General features: G+C 40.4%; 1 protein-coding gene and 1 non-coding gene across 3 annotated transcripts in view; both read right to left on the reverse strand.

Moving 5' to 3' along the window:
• The window catches only part of AGBL4 (AGBL carboxypeptidase 4), a 1492749-nt gene extending 1469511 nt beyond the window's left edge, over positions 1-23238 (reverse strand). For both annotated transcript variants that reach the window (XM_060408815.1, XM_060408814.1), the window contains exon 1: positions 23095-23238. In XM_060408815.1, coding sequence (XP_060264798.1) covers positions 23095-23128 — 34 coding nt within the window. In that variant the 5' untranslated portion in view covers positions 23129-23238. The remainder of the gene's footprint in view (positions 1-23094) is intronic.
• On the reverse strand, positions 19333-19404 carry TRNAS-GGA (transfer RNA serine (anticodon GGA)). The gene has a single exon. It is a non-coding gene; the product is annotated as a tRNA-Ser (tRNA).
• Positions 23239-23927: the final 689 nt, after the last annotated feature.

Consider the following 23927-nt stretch of genomic DNA (forward strand, 5'->3'; position numbering starts at 1 on the left):
TAAAAATATTTAGCTTGCTAGGACAGAAACAAAAGGCACTTATTTACCTATTCTCCTGACAATACTTAACTCCGTTTTTGACATTTTATTGAAACTTATAAAATTTCAAAGTATTTACTGTTCAGAGAAGTTACCCACAGGATAATGATGCTTCTGTCCTTTGAACAACAAAAAAACTCAATCTCACACTTTTAAGTTGGCAATGTGCTTTCAAGAGTAGTTGGCAACTTTTGATAACCTAAATGAGAAATAGCCTAAAATTGGAAACCTAAAAAAAATTGCACTTGTTTCATTTCTTCAGAAAGACATGCACTTCAATGTAAAGTTTCTTTACTTTCTGGGAACATCTTTTTGCCAACTTCAAATCACCTTGAATATAAGAATGCACAAAATGATAAAGAAAAATTTCTACCTCCTTCCTCTCCCAAAAGAATTTGACCCCTGGGATACTCTGGGTCACTAATTAATTACAACACCTATGTCTCAAAATGTACACTTCAGATTTCAATTAAAATATAGCAATACCTCATTATTTATTGAGTTTCTTAATTGAAACTTAACTAAAAAACCACTGATCTAGTCATAAGACAAACGCCTCCTAGTAACAGAAACGATATAATCAATTCAAAACAACTTAAAATTGGTCTCAACTCTGATAAAGGTAATATTTATTTTCCCCAGGACCTTATTAAATTTAACTTCTGGAAATTAATTTTAAAAAACGTAAAAATTAGATCATGACTCCTTCCTCAGAATATAGCAAAAGTTACTTTCATGACGTTGTACCCTAGACTACATGCATTTTATATTAAACTGAAATAAAAGATCCAGTCTCTTTAGAGAAAGGAATAAAAATTATCCATCCTATTTATTAAATCACTTAACTCTCAGGACTTCCCTGGTGGTCCAGTGGCTAAGGTGGCATGCTGCCAGTGCAGGGGGGCCAGGTGTGATTCTTAGTCAGGGAAATAGATTCCACACGCCACAACTAAGACTAGGCACAAAAAAATAATTTTTAAAATCATTTTATTCTTCATGCAGTTCCATAATATGAGAGCTCCTTAGGCTTCAAATAAAGAATCCCATAATACCAATAAACCTAAACTGAGATAAGTTCTTATAAGTTTTTACAGTAAAGTTCAAGTATTTTTTACCAAGCTGGAAAAATTTTACTAGCATTTCTCATAATCATTGCTATTCTTGTGGCAGTACACTGGTAATGACATTAGTAAGATGAGAAGTTAGACCTTTACTATTTGGGGTGATATTTCCAATTTTAATTAAAATTATTTTAAATTCTTAGACTGGTTCCAAATAGGAAAAGGAGTACGTCGAGGCTGTATATTGTCACCCTGCTTATTTAACTTATATGCAGAGTACACCATGAGAAATGCTGGACTGGAAGAAACACAAGCTGGAATCAAGATTGTCAGGAGAAATATCAATCACCTCAGATATGCAGATGACACCACCCTTATGGCAGAAAGTGAAGAGGGACTAAAAAGCCTCTTGATGAAAGTGAAAGAGGAGAGTGAAAAAGTTGACTTAAAGCTCAACATTCAGAAAACGAAGATCATGGCATCTGGTCCCATCACTTCATGGGAAATAGATGGGAAATGGTGGAAACAGTGTCAGACTTTATTTTTTTGGGCTCCAAAATCACTGCAGATGGTGACTGCAGCCACGAAATTGTAACAGACGTTTACTCCTTGGAAGAAAAGTTATGACCAACCTAGACAGCATATTCAAAAGCAGAAACTTTACTTTGCCAACAAAGGTCCATCTAGTCAAGGCTATGGTTTTTCCAGTAGTCATGTATGGATGTGAGAGTTGGACTGTGAAGAAGACTGAGCACCGAAGAATTATTGCATTTGAACTGTGGTGTTGGAGAAGACTCCTGAGAGTCCCTTGGACCTCAAGGAGATCCAACCAGTCCATTCTGAAGGAGATCAACACTAGGATTTCTTTGGAAGGAATGATGCTAAAGCAGAAACTCCAGTACTTTGGCCACCTCATGCGAAGAGTTGACTCATTGGAAAAGACTCTGATGCTGGGAGGGATTGGGGGCAGGAGGAGAAGGGGACGACAGAGGATGAGATGGCTGGATGGCATCACGGACTCAATGAACATGAATCTGAGTGAACTCCTGGAGTTGGTGATGGACAGGGAGGCCTGGTGTGCTGCGATTCATGGCGTCGCAAAGAGTCGGACACGACTGAGTGACTGAACTGAACTGAACTGAATGTATTTATGATACACACCTATAAAATTGCTTTTGTCCAACATCTGGGATAGCAACATGATCAGAGAGCCTCTGTAAACAAATATGAAGCTGCATGTCTCATGGAATGGAAGGCATTTAACAATCCAATGAGTTGGCTAGTAGAATTTCTACTCTACCATGTGCATAACATATACCCTCATAACTCTACTTAGAGTAAAGGGTCTGAATCACCATTTTAAAGACGAATAAAACTGAGTCTCATAGAAGCACTGTTACACAATAAGTGGAAGAATTGGAATTTTATTTTTTTAATTAATTGATCTATTTTAATTGGAGGCTAATTACTTTACTATATTGTAGTGCCTTTTGCCATAATTGACATGAATCAGCCATGGGTATACATGTGTTCCCCATCCTGAACCCCCCTCCCACCTCTCTCCCCATCCCATCCCTCAGGGTCATCCAAGTGCACCAGCCCTGAGCACCCTGTCTCATGCATCAAACCTGGACTAGCGATCTGTTTCACATAAGATAACATACATGTTTCAATGCCATTCTCTCCAATCATCCCACCCTCACCTTCTCCCACAGAGTCCAAAAGACTGTTCTATACATCTGAGTCTCTTTTGCTGTCTTGCATATAGGGTCATAGTTATGATCTTTCTAAATTCCATATATATGCATTAGTATTCTGTATTGATGTTTTTCTTTCTGACTTACTTCACTCTGTATAATAGGCTCCAGTTTTATCCACCTCATTAGAACTGATTCAAATGAATTCTTTTTAATGGCTGAGTATGCCAAAGCCTTTGACTGTGTGGATCACAAAAAACTGTGGAAAATTCTGAAAGAGATGGGAATACAGACCAACTGACCTGCCTCTTGAGAAACCTATATGCAGGTCAGGAAGCAACAGTTAGAACTGGACATGGAACAACAGACTGCTTCCAAATAGGAAAAGGAGTACATCAAGGCTGTATACTGTCACCCTGCTTATTTAACTTCCATGCAGAGTACATCACGAGAAACGCTGGACTGAAAGAAACACAAGCTGGAATCAAGATTGCTGGGAGAAATACCAATCACCTCAGATATGCAGATGACACCATCCTAATGGCAGAAAGTGAAGAGGAACTAAAGAGCCTCTGATGAAAGTGAAAGAGGAGAGTGAAAAGTCGGCTTAAAGCTCAACATTCAGAAAACGAAGATCATGGCAACTGGTCACATCACTTCATGGGAAATAGATGGGAAACGGTGGAAACAGTGTCAGACTTTATTTTGGGGGGCTCCAAAATCACTGCAGATGGTGACTGCAGCCATGAAATTAACAGACGTTTACTCCTTGGAAGAAAAGTTATGACCAACCTAGACAGCATATTCAAAAGCAGAGACTTTACTTTGCCAACAAAGGTCCATTTAGTCAAGGCTATGGTTTTCCCAGTGGTCATGTATGGATGTGAGAGTTGGACTGTGAAGAAAGCTGAGTGCCGAAGAATTGTTGTGTTTGAGCTGCGGTGATGGAGAAGACTCTTGAGAGTCCCTTGGACTGCAAGGAGATCCAACCAATCCATTCTGAAGGAGATCAGCCCTGGGTGTTCTTTTGGAAGGAATGATGCTAAAGCGGAAACTCCAGTACTTTGGCCACCTCATGCGAAGAGTTGACTCATTGGAAAAGACTCTGATGCTGGGAGGGATTGGGGGCAGGAGGAGAAGGGGACGACAGAGGATGAGATGGCTGGATGGCATCACTGACTCGATGGACATGAGTCTGAGTGAACTCCGGGAGTTGGTGATGAACAGGGAGGCCTGGTGTGCTGCGATTCATGGTGTCGCAAAGAGTCGGACACGACTGAGCGACTGAACTGAACTGAATATTCCATTGTTTATATGTACCACAGCTTTCTTACCCATTTGTCTGCTGATGGACATCTACGTTGCTTCCATGTCCTGGCTATTGTAAACAGTGCTGCAATGAATATTGGGGTACACGTGTCTCAATTCTGGTTTCCTCAGTGTATATGCCCAGGAGCGGGATTTCTGGGTCATATGTAATTTCTATTTCCAGTTTTTTAAGGAATCTCCACACTGTTCTCCATAGTGGCTATACTAGTTTGCATTCCCACCAACCGTGTAAGAGGGTTCCCTCTTCTCTACTCCCTCTCCAGCATTATTGTTTGTTGACTTTTTGATAGCAGCCAAGGAATTGGAATTTTAAATCTTATCTGTTTAACTGCAAACCCCAGGTCTTATCTACCATTTCATGTTGCATAAAGAGATGGACACCTCCAAATAAAGGTGTCATGTTATACTCCATTTATAATAATTATGAAATATTTGCTATATTTCACACGTTGAAAAATATATCCTTGTTGTTTATTTTATACCTAATGGTTTGCACCTCCTAACCCTATATTGCCCCTCCCACTTCCCTCTCCCACTAGTAACCACAACTTTGTTCTCTGTATCTATGAGTCTGCTTCTTTTCTGTTACACTCACTACTTTGCTGTATTTTCTATATTCCTAAGACAAGTGGTATCATACACTTTTATCCTTCTCTGATGCATTTCAATTGGTGTAATGCTCTCCAAGTCCACTCATGCATCCATGTTGCTGTAAATGGCAAAATTTCATTTTTATGGCTGAGTCGTATCCCACTGTGTGGGTGTATGTGTATATGTGTATCACTTCTTCATCCATTCATCTGTGGCTTCCATATCTTGCTAATTGTAAATAATGCTTCTGTGAACATTGGGGTGCATGTATCTTCAAATTAGCACTTTTGTTTCTTTCAGATTTATAGCCAGGACAGAAATTGATGGGTCATGTGGTAGTTCTATTTTTAGATTTTTTTAAAACCTCCAAATTGTTTTCTATAGTGGCTGCACCAATTTACACTTCCACCAACAATGTATCCACTAGCTCTTCTTCAGAGAAAAGGTGTTTGACAAAAATTCAACACTCATTTATGATAAAAAGAAAAACCCTCTCCAGAAAGTGGGCATAAATAGAACTTATGCCAATGTAATAAAGGCATTATACAATAAACTCACAGCAAATATCATTCTCAATGGTGAAAAATTCAAAGCATTTCTTCTAAGATCAGGAACAAGATAAGAATGTCTACTCTTGCCACTATTTTTCTAAGCACTAAAATCAAAATTTTAATTTAAAAACTTCCAACAAATAAAGTCCAGGACCAGACAGCTTCACAGGAAAATTCTATCAAACATTTAGAGAAGAGTTAACACCTATCCTTCTCAAACTCTTCCAAAAGATTGCAGAGGAAGGAACACTCCCAGGATCTTTCTATAAGACCACCGTCACTCTCATACCAGAACTAGACAAAGATATCACAAAAAAGAAAATTATAGGTCAATATCACTAATGAACATAGATGCAAAAATCCTCAACAAAATACTAGTAAACTCAATCCAACAACACATTCAAAGGACCACACACCATGATCAAGTAGGATTTTTCACAGGGATGCAAGGATTCTTCAATATATGCAAATTAATCAATGTGACATAAGACATTAACAAACTGAACAATAAAAGCCTGATGATAACCTGAATAAATGCAGAAAAAGCTTCTGACAAAATTCGACACTTATTTACAACAAAAACACTCCAGAAAGGGGATATAGAGGAAACCTACTTCAACATAATAAAGTCAATTCATATATGATAAACCCATAGTAAATATTATTTTTATTCAAATATTTTAAAAAGTGATTTAAATGTTACAAAATAATGAAGCACAAGCTTATCTTTGATTGTTTCCTATCAGAACATAACTTTCTTTAAAATATATTTTTTTTTATTGAAGTATAGTTGACTTACAATGTTACAGGTGCACAGCAAGGTTATTCAGTTAAACAAATACACAGATATTATTTTTCAAATTAGTTTCCATCATAGGTTATTACAAGATAGTGACTATGGTATATAGTAAACCTTTGTTGTTTGTTGCATATCTATTTTTAATTAGAAGTCTAGCATTCTATTCAGACTAAGTTAAACAAGTGGAATCAAAATGTCATAATTGTTTGAGTTCAGCAAAAATTCATAAGTTTTCTAAAATGTATATTATACATATATATATATATTTATACAAAAGTTTTTCTACTACACTTGATAAAGGCTTGAGAAAGAACATCAAAAAAAAGAGACGGAGAAATTGGAGAACATAAACTAAATGAAATGAGAGTACTGAGTATGAAATATAAAAAGAAAAACAAACTAGATAAAAGTAAAAGATCATCACATAGTCCAGATGTTTTTAAACATGACTGCTCATTAGAACATGATGAGAAAACAAGCACTACCTGAGCATTTGTATTTTTCAAAAACTTTCAAGATAATTCTGATATGCATCTGCATGTTAAAAAGTGATAACAGGTTTTTCTATTAAATCCTACTTACAGGGGGCTTCCCTGGTGACTCAGATGGTAAGCAATCCACCTGCAATGCAGGAGAAACCAGTTTGATTACTGTGTTGGGAAGATCCTCTGGAGAAAGGAACAGCAACCTACTCCAGTATTCTGGCCTAGAGAATTCCATGGACAGACAAGCCTGGAAGGCTAGGACAGTGCAGTTCAGTTCAGTTGCTCAGTTACGTCCAACACTGCGACACCATGGACTGTAGCACGGCAGGCTTCCCTGTCCATCACCAACTCCCGGAGCTTGCTCAAACTCATGTCCATCAAGTTAGTGATGCCATCCAACAACCTCATTTTCCAATGTCCCTTCTCCTCGCGCCTCTAATCATTCCCAGAATCGGGGTATTTTCCAATGGATCAGTTCTTTGGATCAGATGGCCAAAGAATTGGAGCTTCAGCCTCAGCATCAGTCCTTCCAACAAATATTCAGGACTGATTTCCTTTAGGATTGACTGGTTTAATCTCCTTGCAGTCTTCTGAGTTCAAGAGTCTTCTCCAACACCAAAGTTCAAAAGCATCAGTTCTTCAGTGCTCAGTTTTCTTTATGATCTAACTCTCAATCCATACATGGCCACTAGAAAAACCATAGCTTTGGCTAGACAGACCAATGTTGGCAAAGTAATGTCACTGCATTTTAATATGCTATGTAGGTTGGTCATAGCTTTTCTTCCAAGGAGCAAGTGTGTTTTAATTTTGTGGCTGCAGTCACCATCTGCAGTGATTTTGGAGTCCAAGAAAATAAAGTCTGTCACTGTTTCCATTGTTTCCCCATCTATTTGCCATGAAGTGATGGGAACAGATGCCATGATCTTAGCTTTTTGAACGTTGAGTTTTAAGCCAGCTTTTTCACTCTCCTCCTTCACTTTCATCAAGAGGCTCTTTAGTTCCTCTTCCCTTTCTGCCATATAGGTGGTGTCATCTGCATATCTGATGTTATTGATATTTCTTCTGGAAATCTTGATTCCAGCTTGTGCTTTCTCCAGCCTGGCATTTCACATGATGTATTCTGCATATAAGTTAAATGAGCAGGGTGACAATATACAGCATTGAAGTACGCCTTTCCCAATTTAGAACCAGTCCATTGTTCCCTATCTGGTTCGAACTGTTGCTTCTTGACCTGCATAAGTTTTCCCAGGAGGCTGGTAAGGAGGTCTGTTCTTCCCATCTCTTGAAGAATTTTCCACAGTTTGTTGTGATCCACACAGTCAAAGGCTTTAGCATAGTCAATGAATCAGAAGTAGATGTTTTTCTGGAATTCTCTTGCTTTTTCTCTCATCCAACAGATGCTGGCAATGTGATCTCTGGTTCCTCATTTTCTAAATCCAGCTTGAACATCTGGAAGTTCTTGGTTCACTTACTGTTGAAGCCTAGCTTGGAGAATTTTTAGCATTCTTTTGCTACCATGTGAAAAGAATGCAATTGTGTAGTAGTCTGAACATTTTTTGGCACTGACTTTCTTTGGGATTGGAATAAAAACTGACCTCTTCCAGTCCTGTGATCACTAGTGAGTTTTCCAAATCTGTTGGCATATTGAGTGCAGCACTTTCACAGCATAATCTTTTAGGATGTGAAAAAGCTAACCTGGAATTCCATCACCTCTACTAGCTTTGTTCATAGTGATGCTTCCTAAGGCCCAATGACTTCAGACTCTAGGATGTCTGGCTCCAGGTGAGTGATCACACCACTGTGGTTATCTGGGTCATGAAGATCTTTTTGTATAGTTCTTTTGTGTCTTGTTGCCACCTCTTCTTAATATCTTCTGCTTCTGTTAGGTTCATACCATTTCTGTCCTTTATTGTACCCACCTTTGCATGAAATTTTCCCTTGGTGTCTCTAATTTTCTTGAAGAGACCTCTAGTCTTTCCCATTCTTCTGCTTTACTCTGTTTCTTTGCATTGGTCACTTAGGAAGGCTTTCTTATACCGTCTTGTATTCTATAGAAGAGACATTACTTTGCCAACAAAGGTCCGTCTAGTCAACACTATTGTTTTTCCAGTAGTCATGTATGGATGTGAGAACTGGACTATAAAGAAAGCTGAGCACTGAAGAACTGATGCTTTTGAACTGTGGTGTTGGAGAAGACTCTTGAGAATCCCTTGGACTGCAAGGAAATCCAATCAGTCCATCCTAAAGGAAATCAGCCCTGAATAATCATTGGAAGGGCTGATGCTGAAAATGAAACTCCAGTACTTTGGCCACCTGATGCAAAAAGCTGACTCATTTGAAAAGACTCTGATGCTGGGAAAGATTGAAGGTGGGAGGAGAAGGGGACAAGGAGGAGAGTATGAGATGGTTGGATGGCATCATCAACTCAATGAACATGAGTTTGAGTAAACTCCAGGAGTTGGTGATGGACAGGGAGGCCTGGCGTGCTGCAGTCCACAGGGTCACAAAGAGTTGGACACGACTGAGTGACTGAACTGAACTTAACTTCATTCAGATAGAGATATCATTCCTTTTCTCCTTCACCTTTTGCTTCTCCTCTTTTCTCAACTATTTGTAAGCCCTCCTCAAAGAGACATTTTGCCCTTTCTCATTTCTTTTTCTTGGGGATGGTTTTGATTACCACCTCCTATACAATGTTACAAACCTCTGTCCATAGTTCTTCATGCATTCTGTCTAATGGATCTAATATCTTGAATCTATTTGTCACTTCCACTGTATAATTGTAAGAGATTTGATTTGGGTCATACCTGAATGGTCTAGTGGTTTTCCCTACTTTCTTCCATTTAAGTCTGAATTTTGCAATAAGGAGTTCATGATCTGAGCCACAGTCAGCTCCCAGGCTGGTTTTTGCTGACTGTATAGAGCTTCTCCATCTTCAGCTGCAAAGAACATAATCAATCTGATTTCAGTATTGACCATCTGGTGATGTCCGTGTGTAAAGTCGTCTCTTGTGTTGTTGGAAGAGGGTGTTTTCTACAACCAGTGCGTTCTCTTGGCAAAACTCTGTTAGCCTTTGCACTGCTTCATTTTGTACTCCAAGGCCCAAACTTGCCTTTTACACCAGGTATCGCTTGACTTCCCAGTTTTGCATTCCAGTTCCCTATGATGAAAAAGACATCTTTTTTTGGTGTTAGTTCTAAAAGGTCTTGTAAGTCTTCATAGAACCATTCAACTTCAGCTTATTCAGTGACTGAGGCATAGACTTGGATTACTGTGATACTGAATGGTTTGCCTTGGAAACGAACAGAGATCATTCTGTTGTTTTTGAGACTGCATCCAAGTACTGCATTTCATACTCTTTTGTTGACTATGAGGACTACTCCATTTCTTCTAAGGGATTCTTGCCCACAGTAGTAGATGTAATGGTCATCTGAATTAAATTCACCCCTTTCTGTCCATCTTAGTTCACTGATTCCTAAAATGTCAATGTTCATTCTTACCATCTCCTGTTTGACCACTTCCAATTTACCTTGACTCATGGACCTAACATTCCAGGTTCCTATGCAATATTGTTCTTTACAGCATCAGACTTCCATCACCAGCCACATTCAAAACTGAGTGGTTACTTTTGCTTTGGCTCAGCCTCTTCATTCTTTCCTGAACTATTTCTCCACTCTTCTCTAGTAGCATATGGGCACCTACTGACTGAGGAGTTCATCTTTCAGTGTCATATCTTTTTGCCTTTTCATACTGTTCATGGAGTTCTCAAGGCAAAACTGAAGGGGTTTGCCATTCTCTTCTCCAGTGGACCACATTTTATCAGAACTCTCCATCATGACCCATCCATCTTGGGTGGCCTTACGTGGCAGGGCTCATAGTTTCATTGAATTAAATGAGGCTGTGATCCATGTGATCAGTTTGGTTTGTTTTCTGTGGTTGCAGTTTTCATTCTGTCTGTCCTGATGATGGATAAGGATAAGAGGCTTGTGGAAGCATCCTGATAGGAGGGACTGGCTGTGAGGAAGTCTGGGTCTGCTCTGATGGGTGGCGCCATGCTCAGTAAATCTTTAATCCAATATTCTGTTAATTGATGGGGCTGTGTTCCCTCCCTGTAGTCTGGCCTGAGGCCAAACTATGGTAGAAGTAATAGCAGTAATGGTGACCTTCTTCAAAAGGACTTATGCCAGCATCCACCAGGGCTCCTAGGACTGTTGTATTCAGTGCCCCTGACCCAGTGGCAGGACACTGTCGACCCATGCTGCCACTGGAGACTCCTGGATATTCACAGGCAAGTCTGGCTCAACCTCTTGTGGGGGTCACTGCTCCTTTCTCCTGGATCCTGGTGTGTACAAAGTTTTGTCTGTGCCCTCCAAGAGTCTATTTCCCCAGTCCATGGGGTCACAAAAAGTCAGACAGGACTGAGTGACTTTCACTTTCACCTTTTTAGTGATACAGAGTTCTATTAATTTTCTGTTGACCAAACATGATACAATGGTATTAAGTGAGTAATAGTTATAGTCACTCCAGTATTCTTGCCTGGAGAATCCCAGGGATGGCGGAGCCTGGTGGGCTGCCATCTATGGCATCGCACAGAGTTGGACACAACTGAAGCGACTTAGCAGCAGCAGTTATAGTCACAATGTAAAAGGTGTTTACCAGTTTTCATAGTCAATAGCCAGACAAAAAATAAAAGTAATTACAATTGCAAGCCATAAAGGGAACATGATTAATTTCAGTTCAGTTCAGTTCAGTTGCTCAGTCATGTCAAACTCTTTGTGACCCCATGAATCACAGCACGCCAGGCCTCCCTGTCCATCACCAACTCCTGAAGATCACTCAGACTCACACCCATCGAGTCTGTGATGCCATCCAACCATCTCATCCTCTGTCGTCCCCTTCTCCTCCTGCCCCCAATCTCTCCCAGGATCAGAGCCTTTTCCAATAAGTCAACTCTTCGCATGAGGTGGCCAAAGTACTGGAGCTTCAGCTTTAGCATCATTCCTTCCAAAGAAATCCCAGGGCTGATCTCCTTCAGAATGGACTGGTTGGATCTCCTTGCAGTCCAAGGGACCCTCAAGAGTCTTCTCCAACACCACAGTTCAAACGCAATAATTCTTCGGTGCTCAGCCTTCTTCACAGTCCAGCTCTCACATCCATACATGACCACAGGAAAAATCATAGCCTTGACTAGGCAGACCTTTGTCGGCAAAGTAATGTCTCTGCCTTTTTCGGCAAAGTAATGTCTCTGCTTTTGAATATACTATCTAGGTTGGTCATAACTTTTCTTCCAAGGAGTAAGTGTCTTTTAATTTCATGGCTGCAGTCACCATCTGCAGTGATTTTGGAGCCCCCCAAAATAAAGTCAGCCACTGTTTCCACTGTTTCCCCATCTATTTGCCATGAAGTGATGGGACCAGATGCCATGATCTTCGTTTTCTGAATGTTGAGCTTTAAGCCAACTTTTTCACTCTCCTCTTTCACTTTCATCAAGAGGCTCTTTAGTTCCTCTTCACTTTCTGCCATTAGGGTGGTGTCATCTGCATATCTGAGGTTACTGATATTTCTTCCGGCAATCTTGATTCCAGCTTGTGCTTCTTCCAGTCCAGCTTTTCTCATGATGTACTCTGCATATAAGTTAAATAAGCAGGGTGACAATATACAGCCTTGACGTACTCCTTTTCCTATTTGGAACCAGTCTGTTGTTCCATGTCCAGTTCTAACTGCTGCTTCCTGACCTGCATACAGGTTTCTCAAGAGGCAGGTTAGGCGGTCTGGTATTCCCATCTCTTTCAGGATTTTCCACAGTTTATTGTGATCCACACAGTCAAAGGCTTTGGCATAGTCAATAAAGCAGAAGTAGATGTTTTTCTGGAACTCTCTTGCTTTTTCCATGATCCAGCGGATGTTGGCAATTTGATCTCTGGTTCCTCTGCCTTTTCTAAAACCAGGTTAAACATCAGGGAGTTCACGGTTCATGCATTGCTAAAGTCTGGCTTGGAGAATTTTGAGCCTTACTTTACTAGCATGTGAGATGTAATTACATACAATCTGAGGGAGTCAAGCAGAGTGATGTGTAAGAGGAAGTCCAAATACGTACATGTTTTCATCCATCCAGGCAGACTATGTCTTTTGGTTCCTGTATTTAATTCATTAACATTCAAGGTAATTATTAATCTGTATTATTCTATTACCACTTTCTTAATTGTTTTGGGTTTATTTTCTGTAGGCCTTTTCCTTGTCTTGTGTTTCCTGCCTAGAGAAGTTCCTTTAACATCTATTATAAAGCTGGTTTAATGGTGTTGAATTCTCTTAACTTTTGCTTGTCTGGTAAGGTTTTGATTCAGTCTGCTGTGGGGTCACTGCTCCTCTCCTCTGAGTCCTGGTGCATGAAAATTTTGTTTGTGCCCTCTAAGACTTGAGTCTCTGTTTCCCTCAGTCCTCTGGAGGGCCTAAAAGCAAATATTGCTGCCTGTCAAGGCCAGATTCCTTGGGGATTCCCAGTCCCTTTGCCGGATCCCCAGGCTGGGTAACCTGACGTGGGGTTCAGAACAATAGCATAAGAAGTTCTTTGGTATTATTGTTCTCCAGTCTGTGGGTCACCCACCCAACGAGTATGGTATTCAATTTTATTGTGATTACACCCCACCTACCATCTCACTGAAGCTTCTTCTTTGCCATTGGATGTGGGGTATCTTTTTTGGGTGGGTTCCAGTGTCCTCTTATTGATGGTTGTTCAACAGCTAGTTGCAATTTTGGTGCTCTCATAGGTGGAGATGAGTGTATGTCCTTCTACTCTGCCATCTTGAACCAGAAGCAAATATTATTCTTAACAATGAACATCTGAAAGCACTTCCTCTAAGATCAGAAACTAGACAAGGATACCCTCTCTTGCCACTCTTGTTCAACATAATTTGGAAAGTCCTAGCCGCAACAATCAGAGAAGAAAAAGAAATAAAAGGAATACAAATTGGAAAAGAAGAAGTAAAACTGTCACTGTTTGCAGAGACATGATATTATACATAGAATATCCTAAAGATGCTACTAGAAAACTACTAGAGCTAATCAATGAATTTAATAAAGTTAAATTAAGACACAGAAATCTCTTGCTTTCCTATATACTAACAATGAAAGATCAGTAACAGAAACCAAGGAAATGATCCCACTTACCATCACAACAAAAAGAATAAAATACCTAGGAATGAACCTACCTAAGGAGGCAAAGGACTTGTACTTAGCAAACTATAAGATACTAATGAAAGAAATCAAGATGACACAGATAGATATACCATGTTCTTGGACTGGAAGAATCAACATTGTGAAAATGACTTTACTACCCAAAGGAAGCTGTAGATTCAATGCAATCCTTAGCAAATTACCAATGGCATTATTCACAGAATTAGAACAAAAAATTTTACAATTTGTATGGAAGTACTAAAGACCCTGAACAGCAAAGATGGTTTCAAGAAAGAAAAACACAACTGAAGGAATCAGACTCCCTGAACTCAGACTATACTACAAAGCTAAAGTCACCAAAACACTATGGTACTGGAACAAAAACAGAAATATGAATGAGTAATTTTTAAAATTAATAACATAGTCCACAGCATAGTGATTTCTTCTGCAAAGTCTGACATAGAGATTAATATCTTCAAATGAATGATTTCTAAGACTTCTGAAAAAAGGCAAGTAAACTGTAATGGTTGGCAGATTGTTTTTCCCATTCCTTTACAACAAATCTCAGGTATTTTTCCATAACATTGTTGAAAGTTTTTATTTAGGAATTTCCAATCCTACATAAAAATTTTTATTCTTATATAAAATTCTAGGCATCTTTGCATTTGCTTGCTTTGCTTTCCTTCAATTGACATGTAAGTACATTATTTTGAAAGTTTATTTAGAGTCAAATATTCACAATCAATATTTCTCAAAAATATATGACAAATAAAAACTTCTCCCTTTACAGTTTGCAAAAAAAAAGAAAAATTTCTCTGAACCCATTAAATAAATGGAGTATATAAAAAGTAAAAATTATCATATTCCCATATGGTAAAAATCATTAATGAATTATCACAAGCTTTCATAGTTGAGATAATTTTTTATTATCAAAAAAATCAAATTCTGTTAAGAATGAAAATTCTTCTTAAATCAATACTAAAATTAACACTTGCTCCATTGGTGAAATTTAACAATTAATACAAATATTCTGAAACTCATAGAAGACTGTGCTGTTCTTAAATGATTTGAAGATAAAGCTATGATTTTGTTAAGAATATGTATCAAAGTATTAGCATCCTTCTAACTGAATGCTATAGTTCTCTAGTATCTCTCCTTGAAAATGACCCTGAGCCAAGATACTGAAAGTGAAAGTGAAGGTCACTCAGTCATGTCCGACTTTTTGCAACCCCATGGACTGGACTGGACAGAATTCTCCAGGCCAGAATAATGAAGTAGGTAGTCTTTCCCTTTTCCAGGGGATCTTCCCAACCCAGGGATCAAACCCAGGTCTCCCGCATTGAAGGCTGAATCTTTACCAGCTGAGCCACCTGGGAAGCCCAAGAATACTGGAGTTGGTAGCCTATCCCTTCTCCAGGGGATCTTCCCAAACCAGGAATAGAACCAGGATCTCCAGCATTGCAGGTAGATTCTTTACCAGCTGAGCTACCAGGGAAGCCCAAGATACTGAAACTGAAGCCAAATGCAACATTCGTAGATCTCAGAAATACAGATATTATCAGAGTTCCTTAGAAGAAATAAGCACGTAAACATCATGGAAACAAAAGGTGTTTTCTGTTCCAAAACTTTTGGGATTTTTCATAAAGCTCAGCACAATGATGTTACAAAAGATAAAAACATGACAAAAAATAACCTGAAATTTTAAAATTTTGTTTTTTAAATAAATTTATTTATTTTAATTGGAGGTTAATTACTTTACAATATTGTACTGGTTTTCCCATACATCAACATGTATCTGCCACAGGTATACACGTGTTCCCCATCCTGAACCCCCATCCCTCCTCCCTCCCTGTACCATCCCTCTGGGTCGTCCCAGTGCACCATCTTAAAAAGGATAAAATTATATCAGTCCACAGTCCCTCTTCTATAATTCCAAAATCCTTAAGTCTCTAAAAATAGTCATTTTTGTTCACAACTTTAGTGCCAAAACTAATCTGCTAGTAAAACTTAAACTGATGTGAAGCTATTCATACATTTAATTCAATTGGTGTGAATATAATTAATGTGTTTGATTATAGGGCACTTTCCCATACTTCACTGGAAGTGTTTTGTAACAAACAGTACATAAGAAATGCATAGGTATATAAGCCATTACATAACACAATACTGCCTTTCCATAATAAAAAATAATCTGAATTCTGAAACATATTTGCATGCAAGGCTACCCTATAAGAGACTGTAAACCTGGATTTCCTCTTCTTTTAAAGGTGATTTTACTAGTAAGTCTTTAGGAAAAGGCACACAAACACATACACACACACATACATGTACACTCACCAACTAAGCTATCATTTCTTTGAGGGTATAAACATTCTGCACTTTCCATACGGTATCTCTGTCACCTGAAAAGTAGGTGTTACTATCCCAAATTTACAAATAAGGAAACTAAAGTCAAAAAAACATATACTTTGCCCAACTATTTAAAAAAGATAGAAAACATTATTCTCATTTCTAAGGGTTTTAAAATTTTCAATATTCTGTCTATAGATAATTTCAGATAATGTAAAGCTGCTTTTTAAAAACAACCCATTTTGTTCACAGAAAAAGTGATCAAGGTTCAGGTCACTTTAACAGACTGCATCATTCTAAAATTTCTGCTGTACATTGGCCAAAAAAATACCCAACAAACTTGGCAATAAAAGAAAACCAATTATTTTAGCAGGTACTTAGAACAAAAGCTTTCTTAATGATAGCTAGAAAGGCAGAAGACTCTGAGAAACTGAAGCGGGTACAATCTAGCCTGAGACTAATACCTCTACCTTTAGTTATCAATAAAGTATCTTTGTAGAGTTATTAATAGTCAAATTTTTGGATAGGAAGAAAAATTCTAAACAATGTCCTTATTTTAAAGTATAATATTTACAAGAGAAAATTCCTTCTGGAAATCTGACCATCTTATAGAACTGGGTGTGTACTTATCCCTCGATCACGTTCTACTCTTTGCAACCCCATGGACTATAGCCTGCTAGACGGATTCTCTAGGCAAGAATAATGGCGTGCATAGCCATGGATTTTCCCAACCCAGGGACTGAATCACAGTCTCCTGCATTGCAGACAGTCTTTACTGTCTGAGCCACCAAGGAAGCCATTTATGGAGACACCCGCATGCTTTAAAAAAGTATGTATCTCTTCGCTCCTTCAGGAAATTCCTCAAAATTCACCTTATACAGAGACTTGTCCATCACACACAGTTTAGCTAACAATTCTATATTTTCCAAAATTTGATGTCTGCCTTTATTCTGATAGAATATCAATTGTGCTAATGAAGAAAATGAAAAGAAATGTTTCATACCAATCACTGTATGTTTAAAGCATGATTTTATTTGTAAAGTACATCAGTTCAGTTCAGATAAGTTCAGTCACTAAGTCGTGTCTGACTCTTTGTGACCCCATGGACTGCAACATGCCAGGCCTCCCTGTCCATCACCAACTCCAAGAGTTTACTAAAACTCATGTCCATTGATGCGGTGATACCACCCAACCATCTCATCCTCTATGGTCCCCTTCTCCTCCTTCCCTCAATCTTTACCAGCATCAGGGTCTTTTCAAATGAGTAAGCTCTTCGCATCAGGTGGCCAAAGTATTGGAGTTTCAGCTTCAACATCAGTCCTTCCAATGAACACCCAGGACTGATCTCCTTTAGGATGGACTGGTTGGATCTCCTTGCAGACCAAGGGACTCTCAAGTGGCTTCTCCAACACCACAGTTCAAAAGCATCAATTCTTCAGCTCTCAGCTTTCTTTATAGTCCAATTCTCACATCAATACATGACTACTGGTGAAACCATAGCCTTGACTAGACAGACCTTTGTTGGCAAAGTATGTCTCTGCTTTTTAATATGATGTCTAGGTTGGTCATAACTTTCCTTCCAAGGAGTAAGTGTCTTTTAATTTCATGGCTTCAATCACCATCTGCAGTGATTTTGGAGCCCCAAAAAATAAAGTCCACCACTGTTTCCACTGTTTCTCCATCTATTTGCCACGAAGTGATGGGACTGGATGCCATGATCTTTTTTTCTGAATGTTGCACTTTAAACTAACATTTTCACTCTCCTCTTTCACTTTCATCAAGAGGCTTTTTAGTTCTTCACTTTCTGCTATAAGAGTGGTGTCATCTGCATATCTGAGGTTATTGATAGTTCTCCTGGCAATCTTGATTCCAGCTTGTGCTTCTTCCAGCCCAGTGTTTCTCATGATGTACGCTGCATAGAAGTTAAATAAGCAGGGTGACAATATACAGACTTGATGTACTCCTTTCCTAATTTGGAAAAAGTCTGTTGCTCCATGTCCAGTTCTAACTGCTGCTTCTTGACCTGATACAGATTTCTCAAGAGGCAGGTCAGGTGGTCTGGTATTCCCATCTCTTTCAGAATTTTCCACAGTTTATTGTGATCCACATAGGCAAAGGCTTTGGCATAGTCAATAAAGCAGAAATAGATGTTTTTCTGGAACTCTCTTGCTTTTTCCATGATCCAACAGATGTTAGCAATTTGATCTCTGGTCCTCTGCCTTTTCTAAAACCAGGTTGAACATCTGGAAGTTCACGGTTCATGTATTGCTGAAGCCTGGCTTGGAGAATTTTGAGCATTACTTTCCTAGTGTGTGAGATGAGTGCAATTGTGCAGTAGTTTGAGCATTCTTTGACATTGCCTTTCTTTGGGATTGGAATGAAAACTGACCTTTTTCAGTCCTGTGGCCACTGCTGAGTTTTCCAAATTTGCTGTCATATTGAGTGCAGCACTTTCACAATGCAGCACTTTCACAGTGTTGTCTTTTAGGATTTGAAATAGCTCAACTGGAATTCCATCATTTCCACTAGCTTTGTTCATAGTGATGCTTCCTAAGGCCCACTTGACTTCACATTTCAGGATGTCTGGCTCTAGGTGAGTGATCACACCATCGTGATTATCTGGGTCGTGAAGATCTTTTTTGTACAATTCTTCTGTGTATTCTTCCCACCTCTTCTTAATATCTTCTGCTTCTGTTAAGCCCATAGCATTTCTGTCCTTTATCGAGACCATCTTTGTGTGAAATGTTCCCTTGGTATCTCTACTTGAAGAGATCTCTAGTCTTTCCCATTCTATTGTTTTCCTCTATTTCTTTGCACTGATCATTGAGGAAGGCTTTCTTATCTCTCCTTGCTCTTCTTTGGAACTCTGCATTCAAATGAGTATATCTTTCCTTTCTCCTTTACTTTTGGCTTCTCTTCTTTTCACAGCTATTTGTAAGGCCTCCTCAGACAGCCATGTTGCTTTTTTGCATTTCTTTTTCTTGGGGATGGTCTTGCTCCCTGTCTCCTGTTCGATGTCATGAACCTCCATCCATAGTTCATCAGGCACTCTATCAGATCTAGTCCCTTAAATCTATTTCTTGTTTCCACTGTATATGTACAGTACATACATATATAAGTGAAAGTGAAAGTGAAGTCGCTCAGTCGTGTCCGACTCTTTGCGACCCCATGGACTGTAGCCTACCAGGCTCCTCCCTCCATGGGATTCTCCAGGCAAGAGTACTGGAGTGGGTTGCCATTTCCTTCTCCAGGGGGATCTTCCCAACCCAGGGATCAAACCCGGGTCTCCTGCATTCCAGGCAGACGCTTTAACCTCTGAGCCACCAGGGAATATATATTACATCTGAGTTTTTGTATTCAAACTTCAGCAGAATTAAGGAAATACCATTTACTGCACTCTCTCTACCAAAGACACCTATACTGCAAATATTACCTGCATTTTACAGACGAGGAAACTTTAAGATCAGAAATTTTGAATCTGAGGTCCACATCTAGTAAGTTACAGAAACATGATTTATACAAGGATTTGAGCCCCAGTTCTTTCCACTTCACTTTGTGAACGTATGCTTAGCTTGGAAAGTTTTCTGTAGGGAAGGAATTTTCATCATAGCTATTATTTCGTCAGTATACAATATGTTGCCATAGAAACAGAAGGCCAAGTAATGAATCCAGATAATGTCAAAAATAGCCAAAGAACTGTAATTGTACATTAATTATTTGCAGATTGAGCAAGTTGTTTAACTTCTCTGTGCCAAAACTTCTTCACATATTAAATAAAGATAATACTTTAGAGTGTAGCTATGATGTTGAAGTAGATTAAAACATTTAAAGCACTTAGTACAATGTCTCATACATAAACACTGCATAAATGTCAGCTACTGCTCTTGAGATGAGAAATCACCAGATATACATATTTTGTACCAGGTGTCTCCAGAGAGCAATAGCTGGACACCCAATTCAAAGACAAACAATCCTACACTGGTTTGTGATCTATGACATGGTCTAGTGGGAAAAGGTGATGTGTGTCAATTAGATTCTCTCTCAGGAGTCTGACTTAAGAAAAAGACTGAGCCAGTTATTAGTGATTTAGAAGTTAGTTTGGCTCATACCATCATCAGTTTCCTCTTATCAGGGACATGTATGGATGTGAGAGTTGGACCATAAAGAAGGCTGAGTGCTGAAGAATTGTTGCTTTTGAACTGTGGTGTTGGAGAAGACTCTTGAGAGTCCCTTGGACTGCACGGAGATCAAATCAGTTAATCCTAAAGGAAATAGACCCTGAATATTCATTGGAAGGACTGATGCTGAAGCTGAAAATCTAATCCTTTGGCCACCTAATGAGAAGAGCTAACTCAGAAAAGATGATGATGCTGGGAAAGACTGAAGGCAGGAGGAAAAGGGGACAACAGAGACAAGATGGTTGAATGGCACCACCGACTCAATGGACATAAATTGGAGCAAGAAGCTTCAGGAGATGGTGAAGGATGGGGAAGCCTGGCATGCTTCAGTTGAAGGGGTCACAAAGAGACACGCCTGAGTGACTGAAGAACAACAACAATGATGCTAAGTATGCTCTAAATCTAGCTCTTCAGTCTTCCTTTTTATATCACTTGGCAGCATTCAAGCTGTTGAACATGCCACAAACATTCTTTTGCCTGTTCTCTTTACTCTATCTCTTTAGAATGCACTGAAATACTGTAACTGCTCAACACTTCATCCCAAGCTGCTTCTCTTTACACTCTTTACCCTCCCTTTAGGCAATTTCATCCTCACTCATGGTTTCACGAATTAACTCCATGCTACTCCATACTTTTATTGTATTTCAACTCCCTTGCCAATCTCTCCACTTACTGGATAACTCAAAGATATCTCAGATTCCATTTGTCCAAAACCAAACACATGATCTTCCCTCTCAAACACAGCCAAGATCCCTTTCAGGACTCCCTATCTCCATAATGGCATCACCAACTATTCAGCTGCACAAACTAAAAAATTAGAAGTACACTTTGATACATCCTTCCCCTGGATCCCCATCTTTCACTAAGTCCTATTAATTTTGCCTTTTAAACATTTCTCAATCCCTTCCCTCCATTTTTGGAGTTTTGACCAAAATTCTAATCCTAGCCTTTAAGGCCCTGCAAGATCTGCTTCAGCTTACCTCTTTTGTCTTTCTATTGCCCTAAGTGCAGCCACACTTGTCTCCTTTCAGTTCTTTAAATATAATACATCATGTTTCCTCCTACCTTAGGGTATTTGCACATGGTTTCCCTCTTCCTGGACCACTCTTTGCCCATCTCTTCAGTTATTCAATCTCTATTATATCTCAAGTAAAATTTCACTTCCTCAGAGAAACTCCTTGAACATCTAGACAATATCAGGTCATTTAGTCATTAATTTAAAAAATATTTATTAATAACTACACAAGGTATGGTTCTAGGAATATGGAATTAATAAACACAAGACAGACCCTTGCCTTCATGGATCCTATATTCTAGAGGAATGAGGCAGTAAGCAATAAAAATACTAAATAGATTAAACTATATGTGTGAAGGCAGTAAATCTATGGGAGGAAAGAAAAGAAAAAAGAATAAGGTAAGAGAATCACAAGCAGGGAGTTTTCAGTGCTTAATTTGATGCCTAGAGAATAGCTGGCACTAAAACATGTGTTGGGTGGAGTATGAAAAAGGGAATAAGCATGTTCAAGTTGAGGGAGCTTAAACTATAAAATAAGTAGAAGAATTACTTGGTGCAAGAACAGAAATGCCATGAAAGAAAGACAAACCATGCAGGTCTTAAGAGGAAATGGTCTCTTAAATCATTCTTGATGGCTTTTTAACAGATTCCAGTTTCAGTCACTGTATGGTCATAGCATAACCACAACCTCCCTCCCCTACCCCCAGAGGGCTGGATAATTAAAGTGGTCACTCTTATAACCAAAATACCCCATCAGGACACATATACAAAATTATGGATACCACTCCATCACCCACCACCATACATTTCACCAAAGCCACTGCTTTTCTATACACACACACACACACACACACACACACACACACACACACACACACACACACACAGACACACACACACACACATAGCTATCACTTTGATGCTCCAGTTCTTCAGTTCCCAATCCTTCTTAGGGACAAACCATCTCCCACGTACACAGGACTGTAAAAGCCCTTTCTCTCTTCTATGACCCTGTAAAGCTTAGGACATTATCTCTCCAAGCTAGCCAAATTAACAAGGCAGTCCCCTCAGGAACAGAATCCTAGGTCTCCTTGCCTGTTAGTCTCCCTGCACTTTAAAGACTAGCTTCCACCCACATAAAAGTGAATGTGCATCCCTTTGTAATTCTGAATGACCTTCAAGATTACTGACCCCATACACACCCACACTCAGGCTCCAGCCTCCTGTGATAGGGTTTTGAAGGGCTGGGTGTCCCCTCAAGCCTCTTGTCCTCTTAAGGACTCATATGAGGATTTGCATACTTTCTCTGTGACAGGGTGACCCTCAGTCACTACACTTCCCTGAAGCACAAATACTCATATATCCCTTCCATGGCACTGCCTGAAACTAAAGTAACACTCCTACTTAACCTGCCTCCTCAGAATCAGAGTCCCTCTCCCTTTAGAGGACCCTCCCATAGCCAACAGGATTGTGTGCAACCCCTCCTGTGATGCAGCCTACCCCCTACAATCAGCCCCTATCACAGGTGCCCCTCCGGAGGGGAGTCGTCTTCCCTGGGGTCCCAGCCCTTTCTCAGCCAGTGTTCACTCCAAAGAGTGCACACACTCTCATACACTCCTGCGACGCCTCGACTGCGCGGCCTCTGCCCAGACACTCAAAGGGGTGTGCTCCTCCCTTGACCCTTGACCCCGAGGTCATAACCTCACCGCGCAAACACAGAGGGTGCCTCTTCAGGAGTAGCGCCAGGCCCAAGTCCCCTGTCCCCTGGGGCCCAGGACAGCGTCGTGCTGCCTCAGCACTTCCCCCTGATCGACCGCCCCCACAGACCTGCCTCAGGCGCCGTCTGGCTCCGCTCCGCCATTTTTTGTTGTCGTTCCGCCTCTGAGCCCACGCGAAAATTGCGGGGCCGTGGGGAGCGGGCGACAGGATCCTCCGGCTGACAGGAGCTCCCTCAGGAAGACGCTGCGCGACGGTTGCCAGGGCAACGGGCAGCCGGCGTGTAGACGGCCGGCGCGTGGCGCGTGGCGCGTGGCGGGGGGGGGGGGGGGGAGCGAGCGTGCGTCCGAGGCCCCGCCCCCTCGGGATGAACCCTTTGCCTGGCGGGCTTTCTGCCCGGCTGGGACTCCGCGGAGCATTTTCCATGCAACCCGGCCACCGCGTCCTGACAACTGAGCATGCTCGGCCGCCGCTGAGACGCCGGGGACTTGGTCCTCTGGGGTCGCGCTCTCACGGCGCGCAAGCAGGTGCACGTGCTGACCGAAGAGCTGAATGGTCTGGCTTTCCTGTGGCTAGTGCTCAACTTTGAGAGTTGGGGACAGATTTCTCAATTTCCCAGCGCTTCTCCCTGCTGTGTGCCTGGCCCTGATCAAGGTGCTGAATAACTTGTGTCTTCAAGTGGAAAGCCCTGAGAATAATTATGCGCCCATCCCACCCCAAACACGTGGAGTACTAACGGGGTGGCCTCCTAGCCTCTCTACATCAGCATTAGCCCCCAACTGTAGCAAAGGCTTCACTTTCCTCAGTTTCGCTAGTCTTGTTTAGTCGTTTTTGAAGGGTAAATCATGCAGGTCTCTTGAGATGCCACGGATGGTAGCCCATCAGGCCCCTCAGTCCTTGGAATTTCCCAGGCAAGAATACTGGAACGAGTTGCCATTTCCTTC

This window comes from Ovis aries, chromosome 1, assembly GCF_016772045.2.
Source record: "Ovis aries strain OAR_USU_Benz2616 breed Rambouillet chromosome 1, ARS-UI_Ramb_v3.0, whole genome shotgun sequence".
In the NCBI taxonomy this organism is placed as follows: Eukaryota; Metazoa; Chordata; class Mammalia; order Artiodactyla; family Bovidae; genus Ovis; species Ovis aries.